The 23,202-nt window shown below is 34.6% G+C and overlaps 3 protein-coding genes across 4 annotated transcripts; all 3 read right to left on the bottom strand.

Moving 5' to 3' along the window:
* Window positions 1–385: 385 nt before the first annotated feature.
* Window positions 386–3,506, bottom strand: LOC105965322 (hypothetical protein). Of its 2 annotated transcripts, none has more exons than XM_012989863.2 (5): window positions 2,944–3,506; window positions 2,100–2,150; window positions 1,441–1,574; window positions 967–1,058; window positions 386–849 (listed from the first exon to the last, which is right to left on the bottom strand). In XM_012989863.2, exons 1-5 carry the CDS (start codon window positions 3,217–3,219, stop codon window positions 668–670), a joined length of 735 nt encoding a protein of 244 aa, XP_012845317.2. In that variant the 5' UTR covers window positions 3,220–3,506; the 3' UTR covers window positions 386–667. The 2 variants fall into 2 exon arrangements, with proteins under 2 accessions (XP_012845317.2, XP_012845318.2); XM_012989864.2 differs by having other exon boundaries at window positions 386–838; window positions 2,944–3,397.
* A 923-nt stretch (window positions 3,507–4,429) lies between these two features.
* On the bottom strand, window positions 4,430–11,682 carry LOC105965212 (E3 ubiquitin-protein ligase RKP). The gene is made up of 11 exons (XM_012989741.2): window positions 11,404–11,682; window positions 9,336–10,927; window positions 8,096–8,929; window positions 7,595–7,755; window positions 7,171–7,309; window positions 6,851–6,934; window positions 6,323–6,604; window positions 6,089–6,220; window positions 5,801–6,000; window positions 5,508–5,715; window positions 4,430–5,060 (listed from the first exon to the last, which is right to left on the bottom strand). Exons 2-11 carry the CDS (start codon window positions 10,803–10,805, stop codon window positions 4,743–4,745), a joined length of 3,828 nt encoding a protein of 1,275 aa, XP_012845195.2. The 5' UTR covers window positions 10,806–10,927; window positions 11,404–11,682; the 3' UTR covers window positions 4,430–4,742.
* Window positions 11,683–16,033: 4,351 nt separating this feature from the next.
* LOC105965211 (myosin-H heavy protein) lies at window positions 16,034–21,918 on the bottom strand. The gene is made up of 14 exons (XM_012989740.2): window positions 20,758–21,918; window positions 20,090–20,128; window positions 19,915–19,968; window positions 19,663–19,726; window positions 19,250–19,308; window positions 18,510–18,634; window positions 18,361–18,423; window positions 17,588–17,646; window positions 17,345–17,424; window positions 17,146–17,184; window positions 16,989–17,051; window positions 16,859–16,906; window positions 16,637–16,765; window positions 16,034–16,450 (listed from the first exon to the last, which is right to left on the bottom strand). The coding sequence occupies exons 1-14, from the start codon at window positions 21,043–21,045 to the stop codon at window positions 16,403–16,405; spliced, it is 1,158 nt and encodes a 385-aa protein (XP_012845194.1). The 5' UTR covers window positions 21,046–21,918; the 3' UTR covers window positions 16,034–16,402.
* Between the last annotated feature and the right edge of the window lie 1,284 nt (window positions 21,919–23,202).

The following is a 23,202-nucleotide window of genomic DNA, read 5'->3' as shown; positions in this document are numbered from 1 at the left end:
CGCCGGAGACATCGCTCCGGTGGCCGGAGCTTTGCAGCACTTTTGCTGTAAAGTTCGACTTTCTATTTGAAGTGTAAGAGACAAGATCACTTTAGCGTGTGGCATATTGTTCATATCTCTTCACACATTTCATTCTTCTCGGGTTTGCCATATTTCTCCACCGCCGCCGTCAAATAGGTGGAGGAATGCTACCCCGCCAACCCAACCCAACAGCATAATTATTAAGGTTTGCTGGATTTTCACTCTCTTGCCTCTTTGTTTGATTTGATAATCCTAAATAAACGGCAATTCATTCTGTTTTTCTTCTTTTCTTATTAGATGATGTCTTCCCTCCGCGTTGAAATGATTCATTTCGAAGTTAATTAGGGGTGAGAAATAGAACAGATTTCCTGAATTCCGTCTATTCAAATTAAGAAAAAATCGATTTTTGGATATATTGCATTCCAATTTCCGACTCTTTACAAAGATCATTTGGACTGCGATCAAGAGTAAGTATAAAATTACTGGAATTTTTTAGTAATGGAAACTAGGTAATTCAAACTAAGCCTACAAGCAACAACATCATCCATACAATTTGACAGCTGGCACGGAAAAAGAAAAATATCGGAAAAAAATTAGATCAAATGTTAAAACATTTATCTTAGAGCATTACTAACTTGAACCTGAATTATGACGCCTTTGCACGAAAAATGAAGTAGTTGAGGAGAATTTTCGAATAACGGGTTAGAGTGAAAAACATTTGCAGTACCGCTCGACCTTTAACAATCCCCTCCCTCATGCTTCGTGCGCTTCTAGCTAGAACCGGATCGGCTGTTTGGGTTTTTCGTGGGCCCATCTCCTGCACGGATACTATTTTCAAGTAAAGATTAAGGGAAAACTCGTTGGTCCGAAAAATCATGTAGAGAATATAAATATAATACAATAGAACGAGTAAAAAGCTATTTTTTAAATTTTTTTTAAATTAACCTATTGGATTCATATTCGTCAACCGCCTCAATCTTTCTTCTGCTAATCGAACGGCCCGAGTTGAACTCCTGACTCCTTGTGTTATTTCTTGGCTGTAAAAATGGCAGGAAATGAGTCTTTATTTCATTAGCCATTTAAAGAATTCGAGTTAGAAGAAGCTTTAATTTGTTTTTCTTAGAAAGAGTTTATTGCATTTAGTACCCTGTGTTATATCGAATTGCACAAAACTCCCCATGTTTTTTATATTAGCAAAAAACCCCTTATAATGCATTTTGTTAGCACACAACCCCCTAAACAGTGAGTTGCTAAAACAATACGAAGCATAGGGGGTTTTCGTTATTAAAATCGGGGTTGGGGGGGGAGGGGGGGGGGTGAGGTGATGGATTTCGCTATTAAAATAACACAAGGAGTTTTTTTAGCAATTAGATAAAACATAGGGTGCTGAATGCAATAAAACCATTAAATAATACTAACCCAATGTCACTGAGCTCCATTGTCAAGTCACTGATCTCCATACCGGACAATCGAACGGCAGCCATTGTGCCAGGTAGCTCCTCCCTTGTCGCATCCATTAGCTTCTCCAGTGACTCTGCAGCTCTCTTGAAGGCCTTCAATGAACAAATATACAGTTATTCAGTTATCGTTTGTGCTTCACTGGTTGTACTATTAATCCATTAATAATATTTTTTTCTTAATTCATGTCATTTGCAAATAATAATTGCATTTTTCAACCATTCCCTGAAATTAAAATTTTTTGATAGGGTTTATTGCATTCAGACCCCCTCCCCTATGTTCATTCTAATTGTAAAAGAACTTCCCGTGTTATTTTTATTAGCAAAAACCGCTCGATGTTTTAATTTCTTTAACAAACTCACCATTCACCATTTAGGGGGTTCTGTGCTAAAAAAATGCATCATACGGAGGTTTTTGCTAATATTTATAATAACATGAGGAGTTTTTTAGCAATTCAATATAACACGAGGGTAACGAATGCAATAAACTCAACATTGATAATAGATCTAAATTTCGACCAATTTCAATTGGTTCTGTCGCAGTTAGCACATTTGTGTTGAACTTAGAGTAACTTCGTGAAAAAGAATCCAGAGAATATCAGGGGTAAAAAGGTCACGAACCAGGAGAGTTGGAATTGCCGAGCAAAAGAGCCATGTTGCAGAAATTGCTGCCTGTAAACGGCCACTAAATTTAGTACCACACGTGAAAATCTTAATATTTTACAAATCATCCATTTTGTAAGCTCGTAATCTCATAAATGACGAAACATAAAGAAACTTAGCCTTGAAATATTATATTTGCATCGACAAGACGAGGGCAGATTGGTCTAAGTAAAGAATACGAAATCATTTCCTTGCGTGAATATCGGAAAGAGAAAAACAACTGTTTGTGAGTTCAAATGTATTCTTAAAGCTAATATAGCGTCGCCTACTTCATATTTCCCAAGTATGTATAGCTACATGGTGATATATAAACAATTGTCATCATCTTAAAAGTTTCGATTATTGCCTTTCTTTACGGTAATAACGTTTTTGCCTGCAGACGAAAAAAAAACAAAGGAGTGAAATCGACTTTCATTTCGTCTCCTTTCTACTTTCTCCTTAGTACATCAAGAACTCCAGTGTCCTAGTTGTTCAGAGCAACGTCGTGTTTCCAAAATTTGAATGTAAGAACCTAATTCAGTACGATGTTCGAACCGATTAATCACATACGTAAGTATCGATTTATGTTTTATTAGAACAACTCAACAAATGCAGCAAACAATCCCCAATTCAAATGCAAATGAAGCATAATCACAGTGCCGTTCAACCTAATATATAAACAACAGCCTATGCAAAATCCGAATTCAACCTAATCAATTGAAGGAAGAAATTATTCAAATTAAACACAATTGACGCACACAAACACATAAATACATACATATCATATGTATGTAGAGAGAGAGAGAGAGAGAGAGATGTGTACGGCGCATGAGAAGAAAGTGAGCAATTGAATGTGGCGATGAGTGGGGGCCCACTGAAGGGGGTTATAGGAGTATCCGACGGTGGAGGTGAGCTGAGGGGAAACCGACGGCTCCGATGGCGCATTCTCGAACGATCGAACGGTTAAGGAAGCTGACTGGCGGCGCGTGGGTAGCCGGAGACTCAGCCGGCGGCGAGAAGAAACCAGAGCCCCATTTCCTTGATAATTGAAATTGAACCCAACAGGATTCGAAACCTGCAACCTAAACGCATTCAACATCTCCGCACAAACTAGTGTATATATATGTATGTATAGATTGTATGTATATCCATCTTCGGCGATGGTGTGAGGGGTTAGTCCTCGCAATCTCCGAACACTGTCAGTTGTTACAAAGGGATGCTGCTTTTTCAAACAGGTGTCACATTATCGAATAATCAATTTATTAAATTTTCTCAGGAAAAACAAAAAAGAACAAAACAAATATTATTATTAAATAAAGGGCATATTACGCCCACCCCTGAGTTAAAGTCAAATTACAAAAATACCCTTCTCGTTTGGGTAATTACAGGCATTCTTCAACTATGTATTATCTTATGAAAATACTCATTTATAGGTAAATTTAGGGATGTTAAATTGGTAAAATTGAACCGAAATTTCGGTACGCCAACATTTTATACCGATTACCGAACTGAATATACGATTTGGTTCAGTAAATAACTGAATTACATAAATTTTATGTAAAAATATTTAAAATGAAGGGGTGGCTGTAATTACTCAAACAAGAGGGATTTTTTTGTAATTTGGTCATACCTCAGGAGTGGCCGTAATTTGCCCTTAAATACAATGTAAATTTAAACAATTACAATATCATTTCTAAAAAAGTTTGATTTTTGAATTTAATTATTATTATTATTATTTTAAAAAATTTTGATATATTTTATAATAATAAATAGTAAGCATAATTAATTCTAAGCATTAGTATTTATTTTGAACTTTTATAAGGGCTATTTGACAAAAATCTCCAAAGAAAGATTTCTATTGTGATAAATTCAATTTTTTATTCAATGTTTATTATAAACTCATTTCGAGTCAAATTACCTAAAATGCCCAAATTTAAATGAATATTAGCAAAACAGTGCAAACACTGAAACAATAACAAACATGTTCGTATGCAATTAAATCGGTGGTTATCAAATAAAATGAAAATATGCTACTTACAATCGCAATTTTACTAAAATACGGACACAATTTGTGAAAACCACTATGCAGAATCTCAACGCCTCCTCGCTGCTCGGAACTCAATATCATGGAACCGTTTTCCAAATTCAATGTTCCACCTCCACGAAACGGTACATCTAAAATTAAGGTGCGAGATATGTGAACTGAGATCGTTCGTAACGTGACTACGTGAAAATTAATTACGAAAAAAGATATTACGTAGTATTATATATCTCCAACCGATATGTTAAATCGACGTAAGAGAGACTTGAAAATATTTGCCTTCCCATTATTCCATATACAAATGTACAAAACAATGCCCTCTCCAACTTTGGCTACAAAATTCTCACAACCCCAAAGGATCTTCATAACTTTATTTCACATTTACACACAACCATATATATATATATATATATATATATATTAGCATAAATTACATACCATATTGCACCACCTATCAAATAAGAGCCCTAAACAACAACCTGCTGCTTCTCCCTTCTTCCATTTAGTTTACTCTTTGATGTATATTCCCATAATTTCAACTGCTAATCTAACTCTAAATAAACCAAAAAGAAGAAGATTTCTCACTTAGCAAAAGAAGCATCTTTGGCATCTTCCCTAACAACTTCGACAACCGTCGTGTTGCAAAAGAAGCATCTTTGGCAGTTAAGAAGATGCCTCGATATGCAACTATAGCATGAAACATGCGAACAGGGTGTAAAACGAGCGTCCACTCTATTAGCATAGCATATGCAGCACACACCATCTTCGCTTTCCGATTCTCCCCCTCGCATCCTCTTCTCAATCGCATGCATCTCCGTCCGATGAATCAAGAGGCTCGAGAATTCCTCTAGCTTTGTCAATTGATTGATAAAATAATCATCCCCTTTTGTGGAGCCCACCTGGAAAAAAAATATATTGCAATTCTTTTTTATCAAGAATCAACGACATATTTCCCAGAAAAAATGTACAGACTAGGATGGAAACCGGACGAATCGAATTAAAATTAGCACTTCCGGGAAATTCCATTTTTTTTTCTCAAGTAAAAAACTAATTCCAATTCCATTTTCAGAAATTGGAATGGTTAAACTTGTTCCAAAATCAGAAGTTGTCGGAATGAAATCGGCGGAATTTGGGAATTTCAATTTTTGGTAACCTAAAATATAATTTTGACAGTGTAATATTGGGGGGAAAATCGGAATTTTAGGAAATTAGAATCGGAATCTAACATATATTCCAATCCCAATTCCAATCCTAAAAATTCCGGAAAAATCACAATGAGAAATAGTTCCAATTTCAACCCCTAGTGACGAGATTATTGCAAGAAAAAAAACAGTTGAAAAACGAACCCAATTGTACTCGAGGAGATATTGAAACCCGAAAAGAATTGTGTCGGCGCAATCCATGCTAGCAAAGATTGCAACAATATCATTATGATTATCCCCTTCGACTGTCTCTCTACTACCATCCAACAAATTCATAATGATGCCAGCGAGTGGTGCTAAAAGCATACCGCTGTTGACCTTTTCAGATGACTGACCTGGTCTTCTCAGAGATCTACACAAAAAATTTGATAGTAAAAAGAAAAAACAAATATTCGACTAAAGTAAAAAAAAAATTAACAAAGTGATTCATTACTTACAGGTCTAAGAGTTCTGGATCGATTGAACCAATTAAGTGGGTCAATATGAAGACAATCAATTCAGCCAGCCTTCGTAAATTTGTATCCATTCCCGATACAAAAGCTCGAGGTATCTCCCGTGTACAAAATTCCAATACCCTTGCAAGGTTGCAAGAGAGGTCGAATATTACATTGCATTTCCTTTGCTGGAAGTCCATCGGCTTTAAACAATACGCCAAATCAATATCAATTTATCCAGTAAAAAAAAAAAAAAAAAGACAAGAGAAAAGGGTATATGAGAAAATATACCTTGTAAGTTTCTTGCATTTCGCGAATAGAAACGGAAAATTCAGTCATGGCCCAACTTAGAGTATTGAATAAGCGATTGAGGAAAGCTGAGAATAATTCGTCATCGCTGATGCAAGCTTCCCTCAGCAGTTTCTTAAGAGTTAAAAAAAAAAAAAAAGGCGGAGCATAATTATTATATGATGGAGAAAAATGTGAGGAGCATCAGATTTGTGTAGCAAAAAGATTCCAAGTTACCTGAAATAGTACAGATGAGGAAGATGACTCTCCACGCCTTGAAAAGCCGAAACCAGAACCTTTGCATAATCGAAGAAGTATATTGGTAACGGGAATCCAGGATCTATTATCAAAGGTAGACAATAAAGCGCGTGGCATCTTTTGTTTTGCTGCTTCGTTGCATTCAAAAGCAGACAAAAATTCCTTGTCTTGTACTAAAACGGATATAGATTGAAGAAGAAGATCCCTCAGCTCAGCACTAGATATTCTTGGATCGTTGAAGTGTGTAACCACAAAAGTGATCTGATAAAAAAAGAGAGACGCTATTTTTAGAGACAATTCAACACCTTCACGAATAGAAAGTGTGAACATTTTTTTCTACAAAATGCTGTAAATAGATCCCAAATGGTAGTCTGGCTAATGCAACATATTTATTCCGATTATCGAAAGAAATTTTATCCTACATGTACATTGAATTCATCCTCCATTACTAACAAAAAAACACAATAAAACAACAAATATAGACGAAAAGAAAAGTTCACGACATACGAAAGATGTAAGTCCTTGCTTGATGAACTTTGTGGCAGGGACAAATGGGGGATCGCTCTTGCGCAAAACATGAAAACAATCAACCTGCCAGAAACAAAGAAATAATATCAGCAAAACACTACATAAAGTGATATGCTAAAGTTTGTTTATATGAAAGAATCCCGGTTCTTCTAATTACCTAATAACCTAAATCTGGCAGGTTTATCAAAGATCTTTATGGCATTTATATCATTATAGAAGCCATAGGCTTTAGGCACCGTAAAAATAATGATAGAGAAAAATATCCAGGAATTTAGAAATTAGAAAGAAGGTTACAATACCACAGTTTCTAGATAATATTCAGGAATGTAGCTAAAGACTGAGTCCTCTTTGCTAAGAACCAGGAGCAATTGCACAATCCACATGCACGCTGCATACATCCCCCTCTGCTTCCAACGAGAGAAAAGAGAAAGACGGTACCTGTTAAATTGAATCATTTAATTTTCACAATAAGTTTATCGCAAGTATGCAATGTACTAGACAAAAATCAATTGGCTAAACAGCATAGAAATATTTCTCAACAAATGTTTACACAACGACGTCTTAATGGGGAATCAAAACCATTTCGAACACTCAGATATCAATTAATAAGAACAGGACTTGCATACAGAATAAACCAATAAATAGAGTTTCTAGCCGATCAACAAAAAAAGTATCTGTTTGTTATAATAAAGAATGCGAAATTGGCTGTGAATGGAAGAGTACCAGGCAGTATGTCTGACACAATCCATAGCTTCTTCCCTATAAACACTGCGAGCTTCCTTCAAGCGCTTCACTTGGTCCCCATAAATACTCTCTCTGAATTGTCTGTCTGTCTCTTCCAAGAATGAGATAGATTGCGACTGACGAGACATAAAAGATGATGCCTAACATGCAAAAATATACCGTTAAATAACACTTACTATGTTTTTTCCCCAAATATAGAATCATTATGCAAGAAAGAGAGAACACTCCACGTTATCATAGTAAAACATGTTTTGAAACAGAAATGTGTAAAAAAAAATTCCAAAATATAAATTAAAAAGGAAGAAGTCGAAAAATGGCCAAATAGGGGAAGGGAAGCAAATGCAGCAAAACTCAATGGCATTTTTCACTGAAAAGCTGTTGACAGCATATTCAATCAACAACCATGTATCAGCATAGATCCAGTGGACCTTTCTAAAGCTACAAATAGAACAAAAAATCAAGAAAATAGAATTCGCGGACCTGCTTAAAGTTTGGCGCAAGACCCAAATGATACAGCAAAAGCATAGCATCTAAAAGCTCCTCCTCTTTCAATGTAGCTGACGACAATGTATTCTCCCTCTGCAATATCCTCAAATGCTGCCTAGGTCGAAACGCAAACTCCGAATCAGAGTGGTCACTAGTGCTGGGCTTATCAGCTATCTCATCATTTAAATTGCCAGAACTACACTCAGCTGTAACATGAGAAGACCTATCCGAGATAGAGCTACAACTTCCATGAGAACCTTTCCCCAAACGTCTCGCGGGATATTTCGAACAGCTCGATAGATCAGCATCGTAACTAGAGCAACAACATGGTTTCTGCCGACTAAAATGGGTCACTCTTGATTCTTCGTCATCCATGCAACCTTCTTCCCACCGAATAATTTCTTCTTCCTTTTCACTGTTTATTACAGGATTGAATTTTGATAAATGACTATAAGATCCTCCAAGTCTTGATATATCAATTCGATGAGGATCGTTCTTCAGAAAAAGACCAGCTGGAAAACTTTGCTGACCACCTCTGTGAAGGAAGCCCACATGAGCACCAGAATCAGTACCGGAGCCTTTAATCCAGCCATATATGTCACCTGCAGCAAAACCTTCGGACAGGAAATGGAGAATAACGGTAAACAGTGAAACAAGGACTGAGTTGTTTGAAACTCCAGGTGGTGGCATATTACGGTCTGCACCCCTGTTCTTCAGTAATGTGTTCTGTAAAAATGTCCTAAAAACTGAGCCAGGCAACTGTGGGGGTTCTACAGGTGGTATGAATTGCATAACTAAGCGACAGAGATCCCTTTGCTTCTCTTCTATCTGGAAGTGATAAAGTGCAAATAATAATTAGAGGAATTATAGTAGTTTGTTGGAATGAACATTGCAAGAATTAATGGGAACCTATAGTAATTATAATGAGCATAGTATTTTTGAAGAGTCAAAGTGGAACAGAGCATAGAAACAACAGCATAAAAAGCACAGTGAGAGAGAAATTCAGAACCCATGCTACCTTTGGTGACAGGACAAAAAACTAACAAATATGTATTACCGAAGTCATTTTAAAAAATTAAACCATTATTGATATCTAAATCAACAAACTTTTTAGCTTCGATCTGTCTTTATAAACGAAACTTGGTTTTTAATAGTATAACTATCTGATGAAGTTATCTACCGAGTTAAATTGACTTGTTAAGACACAGAAACTAGTCAATATGCTAAACAATACCTTATTTACAGCTTCAGATAAAGCTGTAGTAGTCATCACCATGCTGTTCTCGTTAGAAATGTCCTCACATGAGCCAGGCCACCAGACAGAAGGAATCAGACATTGGAGATCCTGTTTGTTTTGGCTTTTCCTTGAAAGCAACCCCTCAAACAAGAATTCAAAATCCGAAGACTTCCACCAAAGGGTCATCAATTCCTCTCGTCTTAAAATGTGGCAAGCCAAAGCAAGATGACTGTACGACCCCGAATACGGACAGTCTGTAAGAACCAATAGTCCTGTTTTACATCCTGACGACAGCGCCTCAAATACGTGCTTCAACAATAGTTTCGACTCCTCAAATTGGAGAAGGGAATCAAGTACCCTATCCAAGTTTAAATAGTCATGCGGTGGGTGTATTCGAAAGACTTCCATCATGAACGACAAAAAAGGACCATGTGCTATATACTCTGCACTCCCAATTTCAGCATTTAGAGCAGAGAATAGCTCTTCACAAATACCCTGAGGGACAGGTTGTGACAGTTCTTCGAACGACGCAAATCGTTTCAGTCTACTGAGCTTCTCAACGGTGTCGGTTTCTGCCCTCTCCAAACGCTGCATTTGCAACAGCCTCAAAAAGCAATCAAAGAGACTAGTTGCAATAGGCTTTGAAGATGGAGAAGCTTGAATGGGAAGAAAGCCTTTGATTGGATATTTAAATGGAAGCCCTCCAAAATTTAACTCACATCGTTCACCTTGAGAAAGAGAAATGGCAGGATAGTACCCCAATCCGGGCACCATCTTTCGAATCCCACCAAATGCTACCCCAAGTGAGACGCCATTCCGGTAAAACAGTATCTCATCATAATCAAGATCAATGCAACATCCAATCACATCGCCCACAACCCATGACTGGCCATAAGGCTCGGGTTCCTTATTCCATTTACTAACCCTTTTACCATCATATGCATAAGAATCATCTGCATCTCCAACGCCCTTATGATCGGTGAATGGACAAAAAAGAGTAGCCCAACCAAGCTGCTGTATACCACAAGTTTCGAGCGTAACTTCATACATCCATTTTCCTTTCCACACACACGAATTAGCCCTAGCACTACTGAACAAAGCATGACTCTCCACAAGCAAAGGCTGTTTCACAATTCGAATGTCGCCAGAAATGCTAGATTCTTCAAGCTCCACAACCCCGTCCCTAATTTTAGTTGCAACAGTTTTTAGTTCTGGGTGATGCTTAAAGAATTCATTCTTGATTATCGAACGAACAACACTAATATCAACAGGGCGAGTCAACTGCTTGACCGTTTTGTAAGGGAGATTAAAAATATGTTCAAGGGTCCGCTCCACAGACTGGTCGCCAAAACCTTCACAATACGAAACTAGACGAGATTTTCCAGAACCCTCTCTCTTGTTATCCCCATTCAGTACAACAGCCAATCCAGAAGAAAGCCCACCAAGCCGTAGGCCATCATCGGCCATTGCCAACTAAATCAGGCTATATACAATCTCAATTCAGGCCCAATTTCCCACTTCTATAAGATAATACACCACAGAGATTTCCAGTAAACTTAAAACCTCAATAACCGTTGTCCTTCCTAAACCTGTAAAAAATAACATTACTATCATCACTTTATAGAGATACAGCATGCATCAAATCTAAAGAACTTCAATCACAAAGCTTCGGAGTCTAGAAAAGAAAAATCGAAATAGTTTCAGATACTTAATCGGGACAATCCATTTCATCCAATACTCTATCTCAACTAGCTGAATTTTGTGATCTATTAAGATGTCTGAGTACCCCAGAATAACTAAACAATCACAGATATACCATTACAAGCTCCTTTTTCGATTTTTTTCCCCTTTCGGTATCAAACCTATTGTAATCTAATGACAACTAACTCGAAACTTTACCAAATTCTTTGGGAAAAAGTAAACACTTCCTAAATCACAACAGTAGCAAAATAAATGCAAGATACCCGAATTAACCACAAATTAACAAATTTCTGCACACACACACTATTACCAATCACACACACACGCTATATCTACAACGGAATTGAATTTTTGAAGCACTTACAGGTGTTGAATCAGTGAATTTCAATCCAGAAACAGAAGTAGAGAGAAAATTAAAGCGTTTTCATGCTAGTAAAAAATCCTCTTCCATGGCGGCTGCAGAACACTAGGGTTATTGGAGAGACGCCATTACTGGAAATGGAGAAAAGGCCAGAGGGCAAAATAAAATTGATTTCTACAAGGAAATTGAAGAGTTGAAATTTGATTTGTTTTTCTATTTATTGTTTTTGTTTTTTTTTTTTTATTTATTTAAACTTCCATTTTTTTCTGTTCGCAGGAACTTGGGAAGTAAAATCAGAAATGAAATGGGTACGAAAATGAACAATTTTCACCGGGTCGGGTCAGGGCCTTCTTCCCTCCGGTTCTATTGCATCCGATTACTTACAAAGTCGCTATTTTCAATTTCGGAGAAAAAACAATTATTACCATGAAAAAATAAAGGATAAAATTCATTTTGCACCCCTGTACTATGCGAAATATAGCATTTACCCCCTAATGTATAGAAAACTAACATCTTCTGCCGTTAATCATTTCCTAATTTCCGTTAGTCAAACCCATTGACCGACTATTGCAAAGAAATGTTGGCTTTTTTTTTTTTTTTTTTACGGAAATATACCAAAAAATTTCGATATGTAGGTTGCTTAGTTTGGACAAATGTTCACCAAATTATTCAATTTTTTCAGCCTTTTGTTTTCCTCATTTTATTCAGCCATTTTTTTAACTATTTGCAGCCATTTTTCTTATAAAAAAACTAAAAAGTCAAATAAATAAGAACGAAACTCTGCAGATTATGAATGTAAAACCCACAAAAAAGAAAACTACAAGTCCTAAAAAATTGGAATAAAACCATATGAAAGAATTGTAAATTAAAAAAAAAAAAAAAAAAAAAAAAAAAAAAAACTTTTCATATTATAATGGGAAAATCTCCGAAAAAGAAAACTGAAAATCCCTAAAATCAAACATTAAAATCGACAAAAAACTATAATCTGAACGAACAGTAAAAATCGTCAACAATCCCCAAAAAATACGCCCAAAAAGATATGGATTATATCAGACATAAAGTAGGGTAAATAGTCATTGCACACTCAAATTTAACACCGTTAAAAGTTTGACCATATACCATTAAAAGTAGGTAATGTTTGATGTCATCTATACATTAAGGAGGTATATGATAGCTTTCACATAGTATAGGGGTTCAAAATGAATTTTACCCAAAAATGAATAAAAGAAATATTGAAAAAGCTATGAACTGGAGAGAATTGGAGAAAGAGCAACAAGAGGGGATTCCTTGTGGGGAGACTGTTTTTGTTCGCGCGTGGCGGGTGACGGCAAGCATAGTGGGACCCACACGCTTCAGAAGACTGTTTTTGGCTGCAGAAATGGGTCGGGTCAACGGGTGGGATAAGATGAGCATTTATGTTGCAGATAGCAACTTTATAAATCGCCTTCACCACTTTCTGAATTCATCTCACCTAGCGAAAAGCGGGGCGGGTATTACCCGGCGAAAACGGGGTGGGTCGAGTAATATTGGCATCCCTAACAGTCAGAATTAGCAAAATTCTATTAATTTAACGTGATATTATATTATCGAGTTAGCACACTGTCACCGAGACGGAACCAAGAGAAATTATTATTTAATTAAAATTATTAATTTATCGAGAATAAATTTAACGAGTTTTTATGTATCAACGAGTCGTTCATACTGATAGAAGATGCGCACAATTTTGTCTTGCACCCTTAAATACAAGTTAAAAATATATGCAAGTTTTCGATATTTTTGTGTTTGGTTTTCTAGTGTAAACTTTATTTCTACTATTTATAAAAAGATTAATATAACTTGTGATTAACTCATCCACACATAAATTAAATTTTTTTTTAATACAATCAGAATTTTTTTTAATGAAGTAATTCGCAGTTAATCATATTATGTGCACTGGATAAATCTACATTCTCGTATACTAACTTACAAATCATACGAAAAACGTAAACCGTACACTTCAATCCCCTGCACGTGGTGCGTGATTGTTAATTCATTGATTTAGAAAATATATTTTTAGTGAACATTATTTGTGATCCAACAAACTTGGAGAAGTCATTGACTTCAAGAAAAATAAAAGAAAATGGAGACAACCGAAAATAAAAATAAATTTACAAAATTAGAGACAAACTTAACACTCAATCACTATCAATTTTTTATTTACTTATATTTTCTTATCATTTTCGCCCCTCAACTTTCATGAAAATGTATTTCTTAGACCAATGCAGAAGCCAAAATATAAAAAAGGTCAATTGATCTCTCTCTTCTACTTGTCTCTTTTTAGATCTTATAAGCTAATAATATAACTTATATAATATATATATTGACCAAAATTTATTTTTATACCTTAATCATGGTAGTTAAGGTCGAAATACCATGTCATAGTACCTCAATCACACCGTTCAAGACAAATATTTAATTGTGTGTTATTACTACAGGTGTCTACGAGAATTCTAGGGACATCATTTTAAATGGTATAATTTAAGTAAATATTAATAGATTTTAAATAAAATTAGAGATTTTGTAACGTATGTGAACTCGGGATTATGTGGGCGATATAACGTGGGGAAAAAATTAGTGATGGTGCACTGGATTGTTCTATACTTTGGTCGCAATTGGTGATTCGATAACTTAATTTATAGGTGTAATTGTATTAGTAATTTTATAATAAGAATAAAATTGTAGAGGTGCTTTGTTTATGGTACACTATAATGTATAGAATCAAGCATGTGTTAATCACTCTCTTAACCGAAATGACCAAAATTGTTTGTCGAAACATGAAGAACTAAATCTGTTTTTTTAACAAGATGGGCCAAATGAGAAGTCAAGGTAAATTTAAGGGAGAAAAGTGTAATTTTTTCATATCTTTTCAATTATTCTTTTAGTACTCAAATACTTACTATTGAAGAAACTTAGGTGCTATAGTGGAATAATCAAGAAGTGAGTCATTGAGCATAGTGGCTAAAGAAAAGTGATGTGGGACAGTTGGCCTTCACATTCAATGGCTATTCTTCAAAGTGATTTGGGTCCAATTTGGATTCATATGCTCAATCTTGAATCATATAATATCTCAACTTTTTTCTAGGAGGTATAAAAAATGATTTTTTTTTTTTTTCCGAGATAAGCGAACTTACGTATCACTAAATCAAGGAAATACAAGAGTCGAACAGTGGAAACTCACCATCACAAAAGCGAGAAACATGGAAAGAAGATGGAGCCACACCTCCCCAATCGACAAGATCAGCCCACGTAGCGAGATTGTGAGCTGCAGAGTTTGCGTTTCTACGAACAAATTTAAAACGCTATTTAGGCCAAAATGCCCCCAACACTTCCTAATTTCCTTAATATGCAATTTTGCCGACCAATCAATGATGCAGAATTAGTCTTTGAATGACTTAATTGATCTTTGCATGAGCAACGAACATGACATATTTAGAATAATATGAATTAAAACTTCATTGATTAACTAATCATTTCAGTTGTACTATTACTAAGATTAGATCTTGCATTAATTTATTAAATTCTGGTATCACGAGTTGTCAATTAAATGTATTACCTAACAACATTAAATGAAGTATTTCTTAATTATATCTATCTAAAATTAAATAAATGTCGAAGTGATGCTACTAATTTAATGAGGTGTGTGTGACGATTTTCCTAACCTTAATGGGCTGATAAATTGATTTATTAGGCTCGGCCCGAAGGCCCAAAATCAAGCAAATCAAGACTCGGCCCATATTCTATTAGACCACTTTTGCAGGTGGTTTCACTTGTATGAATTTACTGAAATACCCCTAGACACTAATTAGGTCCAAAACATGACCATTTTATATATTTCTTAAAATGCTGAACTAAGCACTAATCGAACCCTTTTCAATATAATTAATTAATACTTAGTCGCCTAATTTTGTGTTGGGCACACATCTTATTACTTGCAGAACTAGTCCTAGATTTTACAAGTTCTATCTCACAGATCTAACCATTTTTTTGTAACAATAATTACCATTAGTTGTTGATTGAATTTTTAATTGATATCACCACAATTTGGTTAAAGATGTTGAGTTTGGTTTATTTATAGGAATCCAAGCTTTGAATAAGTGCATATTGTATGTTACATAACGAGTCAAGAGATAGCAGGAGCGACTAAATCGTTTAACCTTGAGGTCATTGATTCCAGACTTGCCCCACGTAAATAAGCAAAAAATTCGCCAACTTAATATTGGTCTCATACAAGGATTTGGTCTTGCAAGTACTAAATATAGCATAGAAATGGCCCCAATATTTCGGTGAGATCACGCGGATACATCGGATTTTTTAGATGTTATACCCCGTTAAATACATCAGGTGATTTTAAACAATAAATCTATACATAATAACACACACGTGTATTTTAAAATCACCGAATGCAGCATTTCATCAATCCAAACATTGTTTATATTTGTAGAATGATGTCAAATAAATGTCTCATAAATGGAATATATAGTAATTAAGTTTTCTTTTCGGTTCTCGGATTTCGGGTTTCAGGTTCAGTTCGATTAAAGTGCATATTCCCCAGAATTGCTCCCCCCAATAAAAAAATTCAAGAGTAACACCCATCTTTGAAGAACTGCACTAATAGAATGTTTCATTAAAAATCAAAATAATAAAAATAAAAATAGTAAAAGCAAGAACAAAATATGAAATAATTCAATGAACTCACACAGCTCGTGAATTCAGTCAATTGTACTACAAAACTGGCGATTCATACGAATAATACAAAACCTCATTACCCTCTTTTTAACCTTATAACCTCTTCAAGTTTTTACATGTTCTAAGAAAAGAAAGAAACCCAATAATCTGGTCTCGAACTCTCGGCATTGTACTGCTCCTCAATTTCTCGAGCTAAGAATTCCAACACCAAAGCATAGTAGACGATAACGAGTGATGACCAATAGTTGCTCTTCTTTAGTACAAAAAATTAGTCCACTCACATAATCTTGTCAGCCTTCCCATAGTATCTGTTTATGAAGGATGACTGCAAATACACACAATTAAGTATTTAGTATTTTCTTCTTTACATTATTCGAGTGTTGTCATCTCGTATTTCGTTCTAAATAGTTAGTTACTGGCCATTGTATTGACTAATGAGCGATATATATATATATATATATATATATATATATATATATATATATTAGCACTAAGAATGAGAATACTTTACCTTGACGCCTGATACATCGGGTGCATTGGGAGAAGCGACAGGATAAAATTTGTAGAACTTCATGCTCTCATAAGCAGCCTTGGTTTGCTCACTCATTTCAGCCAGTGCCTTCTTACGGGCTTCCCTTGCCTATACAGAAATAAGGCTCACAGTTTAAGATAAGACGATAAATAGAGAAAATCAACTAGCTAGAATATATTCCACCATAGTTGAAAAAAGTACCTCGCGGTTGGCCTTTTTAGCTTCTCGAACTTTCTCCTTCACAAAATCCTACATAAATTCTTTTGTTAATATCCAGAAAACAATGAAATAGGGAGTAGAAAAGTGAAAACATTGAATCGTGCAGATTTACCTTGAAGGGTTCTTTTTGGTCGGCAGATAACTCCTCTTCTTCGATAAGTTTATCGGTGAACTCCTGAATAAAAATTTATCATTTTAAAATAAGCTCCCAGTAATGATTTGTGGGTATGCTAAAAACACTATTACGAAGAACATAAATTTCAGCATACCTCTAGTTCATCTAGTTCCCAGTCAAACTCACAGAAAACCTGGAGGGCAAATTTGAAATTAAGTTAGTCGTGTAACGATGGTTAAGTATCTTTCTGAAGTGATCTGACAATTCTTGTGAATGTTGAGGAAAAAGTTCAATATGTAAACTGGCTAAGCTTTCATGCTATATACAAATTAGTATCACAAGTATGATCTTACTGGCTGGGGATCTATTGGAAAAAGGATCGGCACCACCGTGCTCTGTTCAGTTTCATCTTCTTGGAAAGGATGGTAGAAATCTGCCAAAAGATGACAAGTACAATCACATTAATACTGTGCAGCCAAACCACAAGGAACTGAGCAGCCAAACCATTTTGTTGGATCCAAAAACTGAAACGGGAAGCAGAGTGAAAATATAATGTCGTAGCAGCCACAAAAAAAAGGGACATTAAGTTCACTCACAGGGTAAGCAATACTCGTACTTCTTCACGCGCTCTATCTTCAACTGCTTTAGACCAGCCCTGCAATAAATAAAAAATAGTATTGAAATTTTAAAAAGTTGCATCCCCCTCCGTCAAATACGATTTGAGGTCCCAAACTACAACACTTACTCTCCCCTCTGATGTAGAATGTAATGGTAAAAGCAAAACACACCAATCAAAACTGATTTTTCAAGCATTTTATTTCCAGTAAGATAAGCATGAATTACGGATTTTTTTTTACACAAGACATGTCATATATCGGGCCAACTGGGTTCTCAAACATTATAACTTGTTTACTTTTCCAACTTTTATCAATGCGGAGTAGAGCATCACAGTAGATCATCATCTATAGTCTTTCTTAATGAACTTCCGAGTTCCAACCCCCACACAGAACAAGAGAATGTTTTTTTTTATCAACAAACATAACTTAATTATCACCACCCTCGGCTTTCAAAGAAAATAAATTCCATCCATCTCATTGCAGATAACCTTCCATGGTTTCACCACTAAATGAACTTGTTCACTTGTTGAAGTCCCCAAACTATTTAATAACATCAACAATCTTGAGGACAGTCAACAAGTCAAGATTGACAATTAGACAAACTACATGAAAGCACAAGGATGACATAACACATAATAAAACTGAACATAGAATTTTTTGCTCAAAGCCTTAGACAAATGTAATCTTACATTCCTTCGAATAGATCTAACTCAGGACAGGGTAAAATAGAAGTATCAGAGCATGTCACATACCTTCTCTGCGTACAACTCAAAATGAAGATTTGTGATTTTTTAAGTCTTTCAACTTGAGATTCCCTGTGGAAACCCAAAAAAAATGATGAGCTGTCTACAATTTGATAAAATAAAATCAGCAGGCAACAGAATAAAGAAAGATATAAGACCTCTTTTCAAGTGGGATATATGGAACCCAGTCCATTTTCATCTGCTTCATCGGCAAGATTTCTTCAGTCTCTCTTTGAACTGATTTAATCCCAATCTTATCAGAAGGAGGAAAAGGGGATACCACCTGTTAACAAAAACGATATCAATGAAACAAGAAAAATTATTCTATACTAGAAAAATCCACAATCAAGAAAGAAGGATTAACAAGAAAACAGAGAACACTATAATAAACACAATCTAAAATAACCTCCACTTATGACATCAAAGAAGACAATTAATACACCACGAATTAGACAATAACAACACCCAACAGCATAATTGAAATAGTTCACATATTTAAATCTTTTACAATAACACAAACCGACACAAATCAAACATGAAATCTATGAAAAGCTTGATATGTAAGTTCATACTGCTTTCTGACATTTTACAATTTTATTTCGTTAAAACAAACACAGGATGGCCCCTCTATTTGAAGCACAAACAATATTAAAAGCAACTTCAAGATGTGAAAAAAAACAGTTGGTTCCACTATTTGCACAGAAACTACACCAAAACACACAATTATACACTTGCAGCAGAGGTAACAGAAAATGTAAAACACTTCACACATATCACTGAAGCCTTGCATATACATATAACCAAATATGATCAACCACACAACTTTATAACAATGAAAGAATAAATGACCACATCATAAAAAATGTCTTTATATTTGGAAAAAGTTTTAAGGACTTACAGCTACCACGACAGGGATCATTGTAACTTTTGCGTGACCCTGGAAAGAGACCAATTGAGCTGCAGAAATAATGGTAGGATAGTTTAAGTAAAACAATAAAGTTAACATAAAAATCTGAAAGAGACAGTAGCAAGAAAGATGTTAATACATAAGCATTTTTTTCTGAAAAAACATTAAGAAATTTAAGAAGTTAATCTTGAACCGAAGCAAGAATTATGTTCAGCACAAAAGGAAACAATGGTTAAGCATGACAAACAATCAAATCGATGGATTAGAGGCTAGAGCCAAAAGTTGAACTCCAGCTACAGAAACTCATAGGATAAAGTACAGATATATATTCATTCTCATACATAAAATACGCAACATTAATTTCAAACACAAAAAGGCGGATCCATGCAATAATGGTTACTTACGCTCTGTGCAGCCAAAGAGGTAGACCTTCTTATTATATAACTCTCCACCTTCTTCAAATGCCTCCTGCCAAAGTCCTCAAGCAATGTTAGCACAAAAGGTTCCCTACCTCTTCAGTTTTTTTCGTTTTATTTATAAATACACTCTAGTGTTGGTAAACTATGATTCACCATAGAATATAATAAAGAAGAACAGCCCATCAACAAATTTCATAGGTTAAAATAGAAAGAGAGATCAAGATATAGCCAACTCACTTCCAAATTAGAGAAGTCCCATTTGTATTGATATACCATGTCCAACTGATCCCACTGCCAATGAAAAACCACCAACAAAAAGGAACAAAAAACATCAAACATATGATCATTAAAACAACTAGGTAAAAGAAACGAGGCTGCAAAAATTTCAACACTTAAGTAAGCATGTTTTCACCTCCGTTCCAACTGGAAAAACCTGCTGCCAGAGATCCTCCTGCACAAAAAAAAAAATAGTGCATATAAGAATTAAGGCATATTAAGAGTGTCGAAGAATCTTCAAATTCGATAACACCGAAACAGCACACATATGCAATAAAATAACCAGATGTAGAGTTAACCTTCATCATTCAAAAATAAATTAACACCAGTAAGCAAGATAAACAGTAATTCGAAAGCCAACAATAACACTTGACCTAGAATATATTCTGTTAGAGAATATTATATTATAGAACTCTTGTAATATTAGGATTCTAGTATGATTCGGTTACCTAGATTAGTTAGGATTTAGTTACCTAGTCAAACTCTATTACCTTACAATATTTCTCTATACAATATTTCTCTATATATATTCCATGTAATCAACCCATAACACACAATAAAATCACCAGATGTAGAGTTAACCTTCTTCGTTCAAAAATAAATTAACACCAGTAAGCAAGATAAATAGTAATTCGAAAGCCAACAATAATACTTGACCTAGAATATATTCAGATAGATTATAAAAATCCATTGCACTAGTCTGGATAAAATTTCAATTTAGGACCAATTAAAAAACCTTCAAAAAATCATTAAAATTAAACATCAATGCCTGAAAATCATACGCTAGAATAAGAGAAGTTATACCAAATTACGCTTCTCCTCAAAGTACTCCGTCTCCGTTTCAGGCTTCGAAACCTTAGCTCGCTTAGGTTTTCTCCCGTCAGCTGCTTTGTTGCTTGCCTTCGGCTCGGCTTTCCCCTTCTTCTTCTTCTTCATCACCTCCACATGATTCTCTTCAGCCGGCTCGTTTATCGGCTCCTCAGGCGCCGGCTCGTCTATCGGCTGCTCAGGCGCCGGCTCGTTTATCGGATTCTTCGAAGGCTCCTCCTCCGCCGCCTTGTGAGTTGTCTTCCTCTTAGCACCTCTCCTCATCGCTGCTGTACTTTCAGAGAGATAGAGATAGAGAGAGAGAGAGAATGTACGAAATTGGAAGAGTGTAGAGAGAGAAAGATAGGGTTTGGTGGGAAACGAAATTTGAATTTGGGGAGAGAAGAGAAAATTGTAGGGCGGAAACAGCGGATGCAAAGCGGAGCGTCGGTCTGATGTGCGACTGGTCTCTCTCGTTATATATATACGGCTCGGTATATATATATATACGGCGTGCAAATTACGCAGGGTACAAGTTTCTCCTCTGGAAATTTTCTAGGAAGGCAATAAATATTTATTAAATTTAAAAAAAATAATTAATTAGGGACAATAGCAATTAATGGTAGGTGTTAACAATAATTAAATTTCATAAGATGTTCAAATTACGAAATTGGCAAAATATCTAATAAAAGTCGGAATAAAACATTGGCTTAATTCCATTTTGCATTCTTAAAAACATTTAATAGCACTTTGCACCCTGAGAAAGCAATCAACAGTTCATGACCCACCATGAGTTGAATATTTAAAATTTAATAAGAGCAATTTCATTTTTTATTGGTTTTTTTTTTTTCATAGCGTAAATTAACAAATTAAATTGTTATTTGTTCAACCTCCAACATGATTTTGAGCTTACAAAATGTGAAAAAATAAGAATCACACCGAATTACTGGGGAAAAATACTATACTCTCTTAGAAAATAAAATAAAAAAGACTTTTATCACTAAATTATTTTATTGTAATTGGTGAAAATATTTGGTAGAAATCTTTGAAAGAATATACGATTTTCAAATAACTTGATAACAAAATAGTTGAAGGAATTATTATTTACTTTTTTTGAAAAAAATTTTTGTGATAAAAAATATAACTTTCAAATATGTTGACGGGATGCATTTTTATTTTTGCATTTTATAGTTTGACATTGTTTTGATTATATTTGACATTTGGCATCCTAAAAAATACCAGTAAAAATATTATATTACCTTCAGTAACTTTAAAAATTCATTTGTTGTGTATTATGCATGATTTACTGCATTTTGATAATGTAAAGTGCTATTAATTTTTTTCGAGGGTGCAAAGCACCAAAATGCTATATCTCAAGGGTGGAAAGTGGGATTAAGCCATAAAAGATTGGACTATATTAGAAAAATGAGGGGAGGATTAGATAAATTTAAAATATGATGAAATGAAACCGGCCCATTAGTATAGATGAAATTGGAAGACCAGACCATAAAATTGAGATTAGGCCCAATAAGTTCTTTTTAGACGAATTCATAAAAACATGAAAAAAATAAGTAAATATTTATAGATTTATATATATTTATAAGTAAATATTTATAGATTTATTTAAGACTAATTAATAGGTAATTGATTTTCTGTAAAGTCCACCGTTATTGTAATTTGTCTTCTACCATTACAAAGAATTGTGGTTCTCTTTTTTGAATTTTGAATTATTTTATTTTGAGGCACAATAAGATTGTTTTGAACACAATACAATAATCTTAATGTCTTATATATTAATATTAATCTGTTCACAGTAATATTACATATCTTATCTTTTTTTTTTTTTTTTTAAAGAACCAACATTATAATATTACTGGATGAAAAAATAATATTGCAGGCTGAAAAAGTAGTATTGCAGGCCAAAATAGTAAAATTAGTGTGTTAACAATAATAATAATGTACGAGACAATAATATTGCAGACCAAGACAGTAATATTATAGTCTTAACAACAATATTTTTGTTTAAGACATTAATATTGCATCCCAACACAAATATTATTATATTATCAGTAATATTATTTATGGCGGTCAAAAAGTCGGAAAAATACAAGAAGTCAATGCTAAAGAGCGAAAAAAAGTTTCAAAAATAGAAAAAAAAAAAATCAACACCGGAAACTGAAGGCGAAAGACAAAAAAAAGAAAAGTTTCAAAAATAATATGGTTTCAAAAAAAATAAAAAAATTTCAAAGTCAGACTGGCAAAATTGGAGTCAAATATAGATCTAGTAATTAATCTAGATCTACCACGCACCATCATGCCTTGGTCTTGGATCTATCGCATATATTTAATTTCATTTTATATGCTACATGCATTTATTGATCCTATAATATACATACCCAATCTACAAAAATAAAACCTCGATTATATTGTCAAATCTAGATC

This window comes from Erythranthe guttata, chromosome 8 (assembly GCF_056151865.1).
Source record: "Erythranthe guttata isolate IM_541 chromosome 8, IM_541, whole genome shotgun sequence".
In the NCBI taxonomy this organism is placed as follows: Eukaryota; Viridiplantae; Streptophyta; class Magnoliopsida; order Lamiales; family Phrymaceae; genus Erythranthe; species Erythranthe guttata.
This window is presented reverse-complemented; position numbering and strand designations above follow the sequence as displayed.

Bases quoted from the DNA above. Each gene is read 5' to 3' on its own strand.
- LOC105965322 (XM_012989863.2), bottom strand. From the start codon at position 3,219: ATGTTGAATGCGTTTAGGTTGCAGGTTTCGAATCCTGTTGGGTTCAAT. The intron at 2,151-2,943 runs GTACACATCTCT...GGCCGTTTACAG, and splicing joins TCACTTTCTTCTCATGCGCC to GCAGCAATTTCTGCAACATG. The intron at 1,059-1,440 runs GTTAGTATTATT...CCATTTTTACAG, and splicing joins ATGGAGCTCAGTGACATTGG to CCAAGAAATAACACAAGGAG.
- LOC105965212 (XM_012989741.2), bottom strand. From the start codon at position 10,805: ATGGCCGATGATGGCCTACGGCTTGGTGGGCTTTCTTCTGGATTGGCT. The intron at 6,221-6,322 runs GTAACTTGGAAT...TTAACTCTTAAG, and splicing joins CCTCATCTGTACTATTTCAG to AAACTGCTGAGGGAAGCTTG. The intron at 5,061-5,507 runs GTTCGTTTTTCA...TTTTTTTTCCAG, and splicing joins ATCTCCTCGAGTACAATTGG to GTGGGCTCCACAAAAGGGGA.
- LOC105965211 (XM_012989740.2), bottom strand. From the start codon at position 21,045: ATGAGGAGAGGTGCTAAGAGGAAGACAACTCACAAGGCGGCGGAGGAG. The intron at 19,309-19,662 runs GTAAGTAACCAT...TTATTTCTGCAG, and splicing joins CCTCTTTGGCTGCACAGAGC to CTCAATTGGTCTCTTTCCAG. The intron at 16,451-16,636 runs GTAAAGTATTCT...GTGTATTTGCAG, and splicing joins CCGATGTATCAGGCGTCAAG to TCATCCTTCATAAACAGATA.